General features: G+C 37.3%; 1 protein-coding gene across 1 annotated transcript in view; it reads left to right on the forward strand.

The window, feature by feature from the left end:
* Positions 1 to 13,318, forward strand: part of LOC105193494 — a 37,110-nt gene extending 23,792 nt beyond the window's left edge. Inside the window, 5 exon segments of the mRNA XM_011157947.3 lie at positions 2,476 to 2,720; positions 4,567 to 4,717; positions 8,074 to 10,010; positions 10,012 to 10,188; positions 10,191 to 13,318. Coding sequence (XP_011156249.2) covers positions 2,476 to 2,720; positions 4,567 to 4,717; positions 8,074 to 10,010; positions 10,012 to 10,188; positions 10,191 to 11,210 — 3,530 coding nt within the window. The 3' untranslated portion in view covers positions 11,211 to 13,318.
* The last annotated feature ends 223 nt before the right edge of the window (positions 13,319 to 13,541 follow it).

The raw sequence follows: 13,541 nt of genomic DNA on the forward strand, positions 1-13,541 counted from the left end.
AGCAAAGACTTTTCTTTTCCTTCTTTCTTTCGATTTTTTTCTGCCTTTTGGTCGCTCGTCCAAGTCGCAGCTTTCCAAGTCGAGGCGCGTCGCCTCAATTGTGCATACCGAGCACGATTACTCGCCTCATTATGCGTTACGCAATACAGAGGAAACGAGAGGGGAGAAAAAAGGGAAATACAGAAAGAGAGAGGGAAAAAGGAGAGGAACTAATACGCACATATACGCACATATACGCACTTATACGCGATATTCATGTATACGTGTATATGAACACGCCGATAAATAAACAAATGCGTAGGTGCCGCGAATACGCACAGCGAAAGCGCAGCTCGAGGAATGCCGCGCCCGTCGCGACTCGCGACGCGCCGGCAAAAATCCGGGACATCCTTGCGCAACAACGTTGTGCGTATGTACATGCGTACATACGTACACGATAGAGTAAAAAATAAAGATAGAACTTTTTTACTCGCGCGTAAATTCGCACTTGGGATATGCCGTACGTGATAAAACGTTCACATTTACGTCGCAAACAATCCGAGTGTCAATTTAGCTCTTACAATTAGTGTGCGTGACACGGATATATGATACTACGGTAATACGATTTGTCGCACCGCTTATATAGAGACCTTCTATGATCAATAATATCGATTATTGAATCAAATATTGACAGCATGCATCAATATTTTTACAATCTGAGGTTATTTCTGCGATTATGTTAGTGATTGTAAAACTGTACTGACGTGTCTCTTTATACAATTATTATTATTGTATCAATATTCCTATACAGCGATACTGGAGATCGATCGTGTATCACATAACTCGAGTGAAAATTACAAAAGTGAACAAAGTCATTAATGTGTGTTAACTAATGAAATTATAAATATTCTAGTAAATAGTTTGTAAATAATTTTTTTTATTATTTGTTCATTTATCCATAAATTATAATGTAACACTAAAAAATATTGAATATTGATTTAACATAAAATATTTAAATAACATTAAATATTTAAATTACGTTAAATTAACACTCGGGTATGTTAAAAATTCAACACATAAATTTTAACAAAGACTATTTTTAAATACAGTGTCTTTTACTGTGTATGACTGCGGACTGTGTATCCAGTTTAAAAAGGAAAAATGACAGGAATTTTCTTTAAAAATTTTCCTTAGAAATTAAATTATGTTAAATATTATTTATAAATAAACTATAAAAAATACAAGAAAAGAATTTGTATAAAATTTCAATAATTATTATCTCATACATAAGCAAGAATATAAAATCTTTAAAGAATTTGATAATTTCAAACAGACATAACTTGCTTGAAGAAATTTTGCATGTTAATCGTTAATATGTTAATCGAGAAAAATATATTCATCTTTATTCAATAATAATTTTCATGAGTTGAGAGGAAAAAAGTATCGAATAAAAAGTAACAATAGCTTTACCAAGTATGAGAATATAATTTTAATATAACTATTATTATCCAAACAATAATATTGTTCTTTTTAGGTAGTCGTTATAATATTCAAGTAAAAATGTAATATTTTGCTAAAATTTTAGTTAATCAAACTCTTTAAAAAAGATTTTTTATTCTTGCTTACACATGAGACAATCATCGTCGATTCGATAGTAATATTTTTCTGTACTTGGAGAACGAAAGAGAGGGACTGCCGCCGGCCGCGTGCGCAGCCGTCCGACACTAATGTATCATACAGCATACAGCGTACAACGTACCTGGATACGGTCAGGTCAGGTGGATAGATATCGGATACGTAGCGGGACCATGGGCGGTTTCAAAGAATGCGCTTCCTTCCTGTTGATACGTCGACTACACCGTACTTGGATACGCGCGCGTGATCGGAGATGCACAATCGCCATTATATTTTATAAGTAACGTACCACGCTAATGAGTCACACGTCGCAATTACGATTCCATTCGCGTGCCACGACGAATCTGCGAAGAACGCGACGAGCGGAACTAGCTGTCGCGAAACGACTGCGGGCGCAACGAGCGAGAAATATTTTCCGATGACTTTCAATAAATTCTCATACTTTTATTTTTAAAAATAATTATAGCCGAGAGATTTATATAAGAGAGATGTTAAAATTTGTTAATGCTTTTTTCAAAGGAGAAGTAAAAACATCCTCTTTTAGACAGAAAATAATATCAAACATTTATGAAAATTAAAATATATGTACGTAAATTATATTCTTGCTTATACATGTGTAATTTAATGTTCTTTAAACAATTTGGTAAGCTTAAATTTAAGCAAAACATTAATTTTTATGTTAATATTATAATACTCATCACAATGTTTTGACATTAATATTACAAAATTCCAATTTGGCTTGAAGATATTGTTTTTTTTTTTTGCGTGTATGCGTTATAGAAGATGTTCGATTTTCTATCGATCTCTTTTCCCGTAACCGGCTGGTCGTCGAATTATAGAACGTTACATCTATTTCCGCAGGTAAACACTTGGTGCTGGTGACAGATCCCGAGATTGCCGAGGATGCGTACGCCTTCGACAATCCTTGCTTCAAGGACGCCACGCCTGCGGCAGTCGGTCGCGTCACAGAGAGACCGTCATCGGTTGTACCCGGGGACACACCCGCGAAGGATTCCACGCGATGGTCCACACCCTGGATGTCCCTGGGCCTCGGCTCGGCAATCCGCAACGATAAACGTCGAACTCTCGACGACTCCTGCGTCGGAGTAAGTGCTTCCCATCTCGTTTTTTTTCCTTTTTTTTTCTTGCAAATTTACTTTATTTGTTACTTACATTAGTATCAGTACAGTCGATCTTGATCTTCTTTAATGTTTTATTCCTCTTTGTAATAAAATAGTTAAGAGTTTAACGAGAAAGGTGTAAAATTGATTTGCATGAGAGAGAGATTTTAAGTGAAGACACCGATTAACTTGGTAAATCATTGAATCTAGATTTAGTTTGATAACTGAAGTTCGATACTATGAAAATCTCAGCAGTCCAATATCTTTTAAGTGCCACGATTAATTCTCTTCACATGAAGACGATACAGTTTTACTCCTGTACAAATACATAAATATATATGTACGACGGCACGACGTCTCAGAGAGTGTGCAGTTTTAATTGAAGATTATCATTCTGAATGACCGAGCTATTGCGCCAGGTAGGCAATAAATTCCGCGATTGAACTTGGAAGTGTCACGATAATAGTTCTCGTTTAGTCACGCGATAATAGCTACGTGATAATTGCAGGATGAGGTGGATGAAGGCGGCTATGTAACATTTATAATTCTCTATGATCTAATCCGATTTGAAAATATCCTCTTTGCAGAGATTAAATTGGCAATAATTTCTAGAAAATTTCTAGTAATTGAATTTTCTCGTCAAAATAGCATAGATCATTAAATCATCGAACGAAGTAATATTCGATTGTCATGATAAAATCGAGATGATGTCATATTAATTGAGACTTTATCACCTTTTCATATCAATTTTACGCCACTGTGACTGTTGCGTGTTACTTGGAATGAATCCTGCTTATATTAAAACATTATTATGAAGACAAATATGAAAATACAAGTGAAAAGAGAGAGAAAGAAAAATATAACTGTAGATAAAAATTGCGAATTGAAGAACAGTAATTTTTTAACGCGTTTGAATTTCATCATCAGAATATCATATATCATGCTTATTAAAATATTTATGAAGACAAATTTAGATATATAAACGAAAAAAGATTGAAAATGAAAATAAGAGGAGCTATAATTCTTCAGCTAGAAGAACGTTGCCAATAAAGATAAATAATCTGAATGTCCGAATAGTCTTGTCATAAATAAACTCTTCATTAAGGTAGAATCCGAAAATTTGAATATCCATCAGCTACAATTTATATTCTGACTAGTCAATTTTACGCCAGTGTGACTATTGCATGTTACTTGGAATGAATCCTGCTTATTAAAACATTATTATGAAGATAAATACGAAAATGAAAATGAAAAAGAACAGTCATTTTTGAACGCGTTTGAATTTCATCATCAGAATATCGTACATCACATCATGCTTATTACAATATTTATGAAGACAAATTTAGATATATAAACGAAAAGAGATTGGAAATGAAACTAGAAGAACGTTGCCAATAAAGATAAATAATCTGAATATCCGAACGGTCTCGTCATAAATAAACGTCACGTCACTTAATAATAAGTCAGAATCCGAAAATTCGGATAGCCACAATTTATATCCTAGCTATGACATATTGTATACGTACGTGACGCAGCCGGACGTAATAATAAGATCGTCAATGAACACGACTTCTCTTTCATAAGAATATGACGTATCGCTTCTTCGTCACTTGTCCCTGCGTTATTAATTCGTCATCGGTCAAGTTTCCGTTCATTGATCGCCTCTCGTCGAATCGCGCGCGGAAATAGCGGGCTCAAAGAATCCATCGTAACGCGCGCACATGTGATCACGGCGAACACGAGTTACACGCAATAATGCGACTCCCGTGGTGAGAGTAGTGGAGTTTTCATGACCCGTGTAACAATCGACCCGTTTGTCTCCTTGCTTCAGCCCAAGGCCACCAGGGTCAGCTTGGTCAATCTGCGTAGCCGTGACTTCACCGGCCTGGGTTTTAACGTGTGCGGCAACATGAGGGAGGGCATTTTCGTCAAGGACCTACTGCACCGCGGACCCGCATCCGAATCCGGACGGATACACCCTGGTTAGTACTGCCAGAATCGAAGCGAGTGTTTAGTTCTAATATTTACCGGCTACGTCGAGGATTAATTCGTAAAAGTTTAAAAGTTCATTCTTGATTTCAAGAATTATATGTATAATGCTTGACGTAATTTACAATGTTTTTAAAGATTAAGTACAGGTTTTAAAGTTCTCAATGCAGCGTGGTATTTATAGTTTTAGAATATATTTATTGTTTTATATTGAAATATATTTTAATTTTATATTTATAGTTTTACATTTTCATTATTTAATTTAATGCTATATATAGTTTTACTATTTTTTTTTTTTTTAGAATTTTCTTTAGTTTTCTTTGTACTTAATCTTTAATTCTCGTTTAAAAAAATACATCACACATCTATCTCCGGTTTGATTGTCTTGCGATTAGATTTTCACGCTTAATCTCGTTATCGTTTCGCTTGACGGCATAGCGAGGATTTTCTCTTCACTCGCCGTGCCGAGATTGAAATGTAACACGATTTCTGTTAAGAAAAAGCGATCGCCTCACCATGATTATAAGCGAACGAATTATAATTCAATACCTTAATTAACGAATGGACGTGTTTTACTCGATGAGAGCCGTCTCGGGCTCATGAGAATCACCCATATACCTACATTCCGCAGTGAAAGCATTGTTACCGCCATGTTCGAGCATTTGATAATGCGTGTCGTGAGACAATTAAAACGGAGTATTAAGCTTTCATTAAAGTGTACTTGCTAGCATAAGTGGAATGTGCGCATCACCGTACTACGATGCCAAATGGCCCAGTTTGACAAAGGCAATGGCTGTATATACAATTTTTCAATCCCGAGTTAAAAGCGTAATTTACAGAAAACGCCTTTATCCGATGATTACTTGGGTATCATCTAATCGCAAATCTAATTTTCCATTCGTGTAAAATGTAAAATATCGCACGGCTGGAATTCTTAAGAAATTTCGATTTCTTCTGGTAATTTAATGCACTTTCAGTCGTTACCGTTCAGTCTTGATTAGGAATGCGCGATTCAAAATGTATGCATGAAAGTATTAATTTCTCAATATTCAATGAAATTTGTTATCTACAAGCTAATTCATTTTAAATTTCTTAGATGAATTTCTTGAAAAATATGGAAAATACGAAAGAATGTATCAAAATTTACAAAAATTGTACAATTTGAAGGATAAATAAAGGTAAAATTAATTTAAAAAAAAAAAGATTTCTTAAAGTCATATAAAGATCATCAATTTTTTTAATAAAATATTATTTACATAATCTATTTTTTTCCATTATTCTGCACACAAAAGTATTAAAGAGTTATCAAAAAATCAGTAGTTTACGAGATACTTTATGTATACTTTATTCTAACATATTTCGACATATAATATAAAATATCTTGTAATTTATTAATTATTTAATAGCATCTTAATACTTTTACAGAATAATGAAATGAATCAATTGGTCTACTACATCTTTCACGTATGTGAGATGTAAATGTAGTATGTATATGAGAAATTTCTACTGAAAAGAAAATGTATTAATTATTTCAAGTACTTACTGAACGATAATTTGGTGAAAAAAAATCGCAGCTTAATTTATCAAAACGTATTTTAAAGAGAAAATCAAGTTTCCAAACCATTTGAGGTAAAGTTACAAGAAAAATTTCCATTTTAATGTGCGTAATTACAAAGTTGAAGTTTTTCTATTAACTTTTTACGATTGACTTGGAAGTCATCTAAATAACAATCATTGTTGAGAAAAAGCTTAACAGCGTTTATAAACTGAAATTTTAAACTTCAAAATGCGCTTACAGAAACATCACTATAAACATTTTTTAATAAATTATATACGTTTAAATTTTATTAATTTTTCAATCAATTGGACGTGACGCTTTAATTTAATGCGCATTGTTAACTGTTATTAGGTGTACAACTTAATTTGGTCCGTTTTTTTGCTTGAAAAACGCATTTATTTGAACGATAAAATGAATTAATACTTTATTCAAAGTATTGACCAAAGTATTCGCTAAGCACTACTTTTTCCCATCTTTCTGGCAATTTATGGATTCCGTCGCGGAAGAAGCGTTCATCTTTTGAAGTCAAGAATCGAGCCAATTTTTGATACCCTGTTCTGAAGTGAATCGTCTTCTAATCAAAGCGTTCTGCATCAATCGAAACAAATGGTAATCGGAAGGAGCAAGGTCTGGGCTATTAGACGGGTGAGCCAGCACTTCCTATTCGCTATTTTCCAAATAGTTTTTAACCGGAACAGCAACATGAGGCCAAGCGTTGTCATAGTGAAAGATTATGGACTTGTGTCTAGTCGCATATTCTGAACGTTTTCAGCTATAGTTCGCTTTAAACGGATCAATTGTTGCCTGTAGAAGTCTCCCGTGATGATTTGACCAGGTTTTAGCAGCTCATAGTGAATCACACCCTTCTGATCCCACCAAATATAGAGCATTACCTTGGCACCATGGATATTCGACTTCGACGTTGATGTTCCCGGTTGGTCGGACTTTACATATGATTTTTTGCGTTTCGGGTTGTCGTAGTGAATCCATTTTTCGTCCCCAGTAATGATTCGATGTAGAAAAGACTTCTTTTTGTACCGTTCAAGCAACATTTTGGACATTCAAAATTGTCGTCCGATATCTCTCTGTTACAATTCGTATGAGACCCAATTTCTTTGCTTTTGGATGTATTCCATGGCTTTGAGTCGTTTTGAAATAGCTTGTTGAGTAACTTTCAACGTTTTTGCGAGCTCTTCTTGCGTTTGACACGAATCTTGATCGAGTAATGTTTCTAATTCTTCATCTTCAAACTTTTTCGGTTGATCCAAACGCTCTTTGTCTTCAACACTAAAATCACCACTTTTAAACTCGTCGAAACCATTCTCTGCAAGATTTATCCGATGGTGCAGATTCACCATACACTTCCACAAGCATTCGATGCGCTTCAGCTGCACTTTTCTTCCAATTGTAACAGAAAACGTTTCCGCAAATGGTTCTTATTTGGAACAAAACTCGACATTTTCAACGCAGTAAAAATTAAACTTGTTGTGAAAAACTCAAAGGCTTGTAAACAATATTTAGTTGACAGATGTTGACACTTCACGATACAGCAAAAATCAGTTGTCGCCGTCAACCATTTATAGCATCTAGAGCCATCTTTTGAAAACGGACCAAACTAAGTTGTACACCCAATATATTACTATTATACAAATTTAATAATTTAATTATATTACTGTTATATAAATGTAATAATTTGTTATACACATGCGCAAAAGTAAAAAGGATATTTGTTTTTACGCTAGAAAAAAATAGATGAAATAGTTCAATCACGCTTCTTTCTTTTGGTTGCAGGTGACCGTATCTCCAGCGTGAAAATCAGCTTCCGCAACATGGTATACGAGGACGCATTGACAATCCTGAGCTACGCCTCGCCATACGACGTAGAGCTGGAAGTGGAGAGCGGTGGCAGCGGTTCCAAGCCAGCGACGTTGCTGAAGAAAAGCGTGGGTCCGAGTCCGACGAGGATCTGCCATCCTCTCTACAGAAGCCAATCGATTCCGGAGATGTCGCGGGGTCAGAAAAGTATCGCGAAACGGCTGTTCATAGCCGATCCGAACGAGTCCGTGGGATCCACTTATTCGACGATGAACTCGACTCTGAAGTCTTCAAAATCAACGCCGGGTAGCGGGCAAAGTCTCGAGAGGCGTCACGACGAAGTAAAGAACAATCACCATCACAAGTTCGGCATCAAGGTGTTGCCGGCGTTGGACGGCACCGTGCACCGCATCGAAAATCAAAATGAGCACAATACAAATCTGGAAAGAAGGCACTCGCGCAAGATAGACGCGGAGAAGTTGCTGACAAATAGGCAATCTGAGACTTTGAGCGACGCCGACGAGAAGAAGCTCTGCAACGAGCATCTTCAACAACGCGCGAATCACGAGGTCGTCCCGATAAAAATTACTGTTGACAGCATCCGTAACGTCGACAAGTCGGACGCGTCGGACAAAGGTGAGAAGAACTCGGTCGATGGAGAACTCAACATACCATCGGAGGTGCCGACGGAGGTGCACAACGCGGCTATGGCGGCTCGTAGAAATCGAAAGAGCAGTTCCGAACCTCTGATCATACAGAAGATCACGCCGTCCGATTCTGACGGCACTAAGAGTCCGCAGAAGAACAAGCGGAAGGCACCAGCGCCGCCGAAGAATAGCAACGAAATCACGATGCCGTCCACGAAGAAAGATGCCATAGACACCATCGATAGCATTGCCGATTACACGGAATCGTTGAGCGATTACGTGAATAAAGCGCGCGAGAACATCGACGCCGCTGCGGATGCCCGAAGACATCGTCTAGAGAATCAGCCGATCAACAGACGAAATTCCGAGTCGGATACTGACAACGAAATGCAAAACAGCTTTACGATCGAGTTGAATTCGGCGGACATCACCATTCATCGCACGCCCGTGCCGGAGGCGGACGACGACGAGGACGACATGTATAGAAAAGCAGCCAGCCTGGGCGACCTGTCCAAGTACGAGAACAAAACCGCGGCGACCCTGGAGAGGGCGCAGAGCCTCGACATGAGCGCCGAAACCGGGGCGAAGAAGCGCAAGGCGCCCTTGCCGCCCGAAGACATCAACGAGTCTACGGAGGATCTTACGAAGCTCGATCAGATCGATACGTTCGATCGACGGAAGCTAAAGAAATCGAACGAATGGGGCACTCTGGAGGATGTGATCTGGAACGAAAATGTCACCGAAACGGAGGATAAGACACGTGGAAAAGGGCGTACGAGAAAAAAGAGCAACGGCACTTTGGAGCGCTCCAAGTCTGCTGTGGAAATCAAGCTGAAAGAAGACGACGTCGCTACAACGGCGACGACGGATGATGACGAATCGGAACTTCCGCGGAAAAAGCCCGGCGAGGAGGAAATTTCAAATGAGGAAATCGACAGCATCGAGTTATACAATCTACCGTTGAGCAAACGATTGACCGAGGAGTTTATTCGCACCGAAAGGATGTTCAATCCGGACGAGGACAATTCCTTGGCCAGAATCGTGAACGACGGCGAGGTGGTGAAGAGTCCAACCCCGAAGGAAGTGGAGCTAGACTTCCAATTAGCTAACGAGAAACGATCTTCCGAAAAGAGCAAGCACGAGGCGGAGGCCGGAAACGAGCCGGATAGTAATTCCACGTCGGACAAGTCGGAGGACTTTAGTCGCGCCCTGCGCTACTTCGAGCTGCACGCGAGCGGCTCACCGACAACAAAGATCAATCTGACGCGGCTGGATGCGGCTGGATGAGTTCAGGGAAGAAAGAGCACCTGTTAACGACGCGTCTCTTTATGCCGATAGACAAGTAGTTGTGGAAGAACCCATCGTAAAAGTGACCGTAGATCGACCAGCGGGTTGTCGCGGCTGCGAAGATAGATACGGCCAACATAGCGCCGAGTGCAAGCAGCCGAGTGCAAGCATGAAAAGCACGCCGATCGACAGCATCGCGTGACCGTTCGATCCTTCTCAGAGGATAAAGAAGTAAAACGGACATCCACATCGACGCATCTGCGAGTGCATGCGTCCAAATCGGAATCGTCGACCGAGCGTGACAAATTTCAGGACGGAGAAAAGAACACGGAGGATAAGAACGGTGATAGCTTCTCCACGTTTCACGCGCATCGGACAAAGTTCGAACAGCGGGGTACAGACGGACACTCACCAGTCAAGACGAAATCACTGACCGACTCCACGTTCGCCGATACGCATTTCGCCAGACACATCATTAATGTCTCCAGCCGCGAGAACGACGACGAGGAGGAAGAGGACGAGTACGAGTTCGGCTCGAACGTAACGGCGAACAGCAAGAGCCCGCCCTCGCCTAAGGAAGACCGTCACAACATCAGCAGCGTCAGTGTGTCGAGCGGCGAGAACAGCGAGGACAGCGGTTTGGTCCGAGAGTCGATGGATTATAACAATCCGCAGAATACGGAGAGCCATCCACCTTTGCCTAGTACGCCCGTACCGCCAAACACTATCCAAAAAATGACCTACATTACGGAGATCAAGGTGTCGCCCAACAAAGAGGGCATTCGCGAAATCGACAGCGAAAACGAGGAGATAACGACGGGGACCAACGGTGAGTCGCGGAAACTGGCGCGACACGAGATCAAAGTGACGTCGAATGGCAAACCTACATCTGGTAAGAAGCCGCCGGTACCGCCCAGACGATCGGACGTGACCAAGAGTCCGAGGGAAGACCGGACGGACAAACAAGTCGTCTACGTGTCCGAGTATAAATCTGCGACGGGCAAGGGAACTCAGATCTTAGATGCGCATCCAGGAGCAGATGTAAAACAATCGGAGAATAAAAAATTTGAGCACTGGATCTTTAGAGCTGACAAAGAACAGAAGAACTGGAGCCCCACTTCCGGCCAACCGCAGCCTGTAACGAACATCGTTCTTTCATCCAGGGATGATACGAATTAAAATATTCACGATCCTCGACTTCCTTGAGACAGAACGCCAACAGAAGTAATTGTATATCACTTAGTTCAGAAAAGAGCTAAGTGAGCTAAGTCTTATTTGAAAAATGTTGGAAATGAGATTTCTTCGTATGCGATATTTTTTACGAAGACAAATAATGATTACATCGATTAAGGATGTATTACTCATATAATTTTTGCAAAGTAAATAATTGAAATTAGAAAAATGTTAATATTTAAATTTTAAATAAACTATACATATATATGGAAGTTATGTGAATAACATCATGTTTTTATTTATCTTATTTGTTGTTAAAAATTAAATTATTTTAAAATACAATAAAAAATTAAAAATTTTTTTTGCATAAGAATCAAGTATTCAAAATGATTTATGCAAAATGTTGTTGTGATTCTGAAATTAGTAATTGTTCTGTAAATAAATAGATAAATATATTTTACTTATTTACAAAACCACTAATCTCTGCATCACTATGAAATTTCACAGAAATTATTTTGAATACTTAAATACTTGTATAAAAATTTCAGATTTTTGTCAGCATTTTTTAATTATATTTCCATTAAAATTTACTTAAAATTCACTTATTAAAATGAATTTTTATTCAGATATAAAATCGCCATCAAAAGAGCCCGGCTGTTTTATGCTTTCAAATGCAATATAAAACAATTTATAATTTTTTCAATGTTTTGAACATGTGCGTAATACGTCCTTAATAGAAAAACGATTGTATTATTGTTAATAATGTTCTTCGAGTTTTCAGAAAACTTAAGAACTTTTGGATAACACTCTTTCTAGGATAACCAATTTGTGCAAAAGTTTCAAAAACCAAGGCTACGTGCCGTAATAATAATTTTAAAATAAATATTTTTATATTGATGTATATAAAAATTTTTGCATCAATTCTAGATTTCTTTTTGTTTTTGACTTGGTTCCCTTTTTTCAGTCTTCAATTCAATTAGACCTCAATAAATGATGTAATGATTATGAAAAGTGAGAACACTTGTAAGTCTGAAAGGAGAGAATATGATTAACTTTATGTCACGTATGTGTTGATGCATTTCTTGAAGTGATACGTGTTTCACACACGACATGTATTATAAAATATGTAAATACGTCCCAAGCAACAGTTAGATGCAAAATACGTTTAATAAATGTGAAAATACCAATTTTAAACGTCCAAGCTGATCATTTAAAATTTGATGTGTTTTCTTGAATTATATTTTTGTGACAATAGCACAAAAATATGTTAAGTGTAAATGAGAATATAACAACATTGAACATTTTATTATAAACATACAATAACACTTGTCACCGATAAAATCATTAACATTATTGTAGACTTTCGTAAATAGCGACAGGTTCGCAGATGGCCAATGGCCACTATAGTGCCTTTCGGAACAAAAGGATTAATAAATGTTAAATAGGCGTTAAAAATGTTTGATAAACATTTCTATACATCATAAAAACGGCTAAATGTTTTTTAAACGTGTTTAAATGGTTCGCTTGGGATTATGTAAGCAGAAAAAAATTTTTTATGACTTTACTGAGAAGTTTTATCTTCCAAATGGGGGAATATCTTCGTCTAAAATGTGAATATGTAAGATATTCAAAATTATTACAACACAATTTTTTTTTTTAAAGTGAGAGTAGTGATATTATTTCTCAGATTTTTATATCAATTTGTGTTTAATTTGTTTCTTCTAATTTCTGTGTGTAACTTATCTTAGTATCTTAGGGCCAAAAGAATCGATAATATTTTGACAAGTGTCAAGTATCGCTGTGTTACAAATACAAATAATACAATGAGATTTGCTCTAGATATATTTACAATATTATATTTATTTATACATTTTAGATCAATTGAAAATTAATTGAAAAAATATCCATTATGTCAATAATAAATACGAGATGTATCGAGATGTATGCGAGATAACCAGTAGAGTGCTGAGAAACTACGTGCCATAAAGAGTAATTATGATTAAAGGAGATTACTTGAGGTAAAATTGAACTGTAAATGCATGTAAGATTTACAGTGTGCGTTATATATCCGATCGATCATCATGTGAATAAATAATAAGTTGTAAATGCGATAATCGTGCATACTTTTTTTTTCCAATTATGATTGTGTCGTACATAAATGTAGGCCAGTGTTTTAAATGTGTGCGATTAGCGAACTCAGCGCATTTTATGGAAGATATCATACATTTTTCATTAACTTTTATTTTCCCTTTTATCAATCAAAATAATTTTTAATAAAGTATTATTAGAACTGTTTGCTAATAGACTATATAATGAGATAATACGTAATTCTAATTT

Source organism: Solenopsis invicta, chromosome 7 (assembly GCF_016802725.1).
Source record: "Solenopsis invicta isolate M01_SB chromosome 7, UNIL_Sinv_3.0, whole genome shotgun sequence".
In the NCBI taxonomy this organism is placed as follows: Eukaryota; Metazoa; Arthropoda; class Insecta; order Hymenoptera; family Formicidae; genus Solenopsis; species Solenopsis invicta.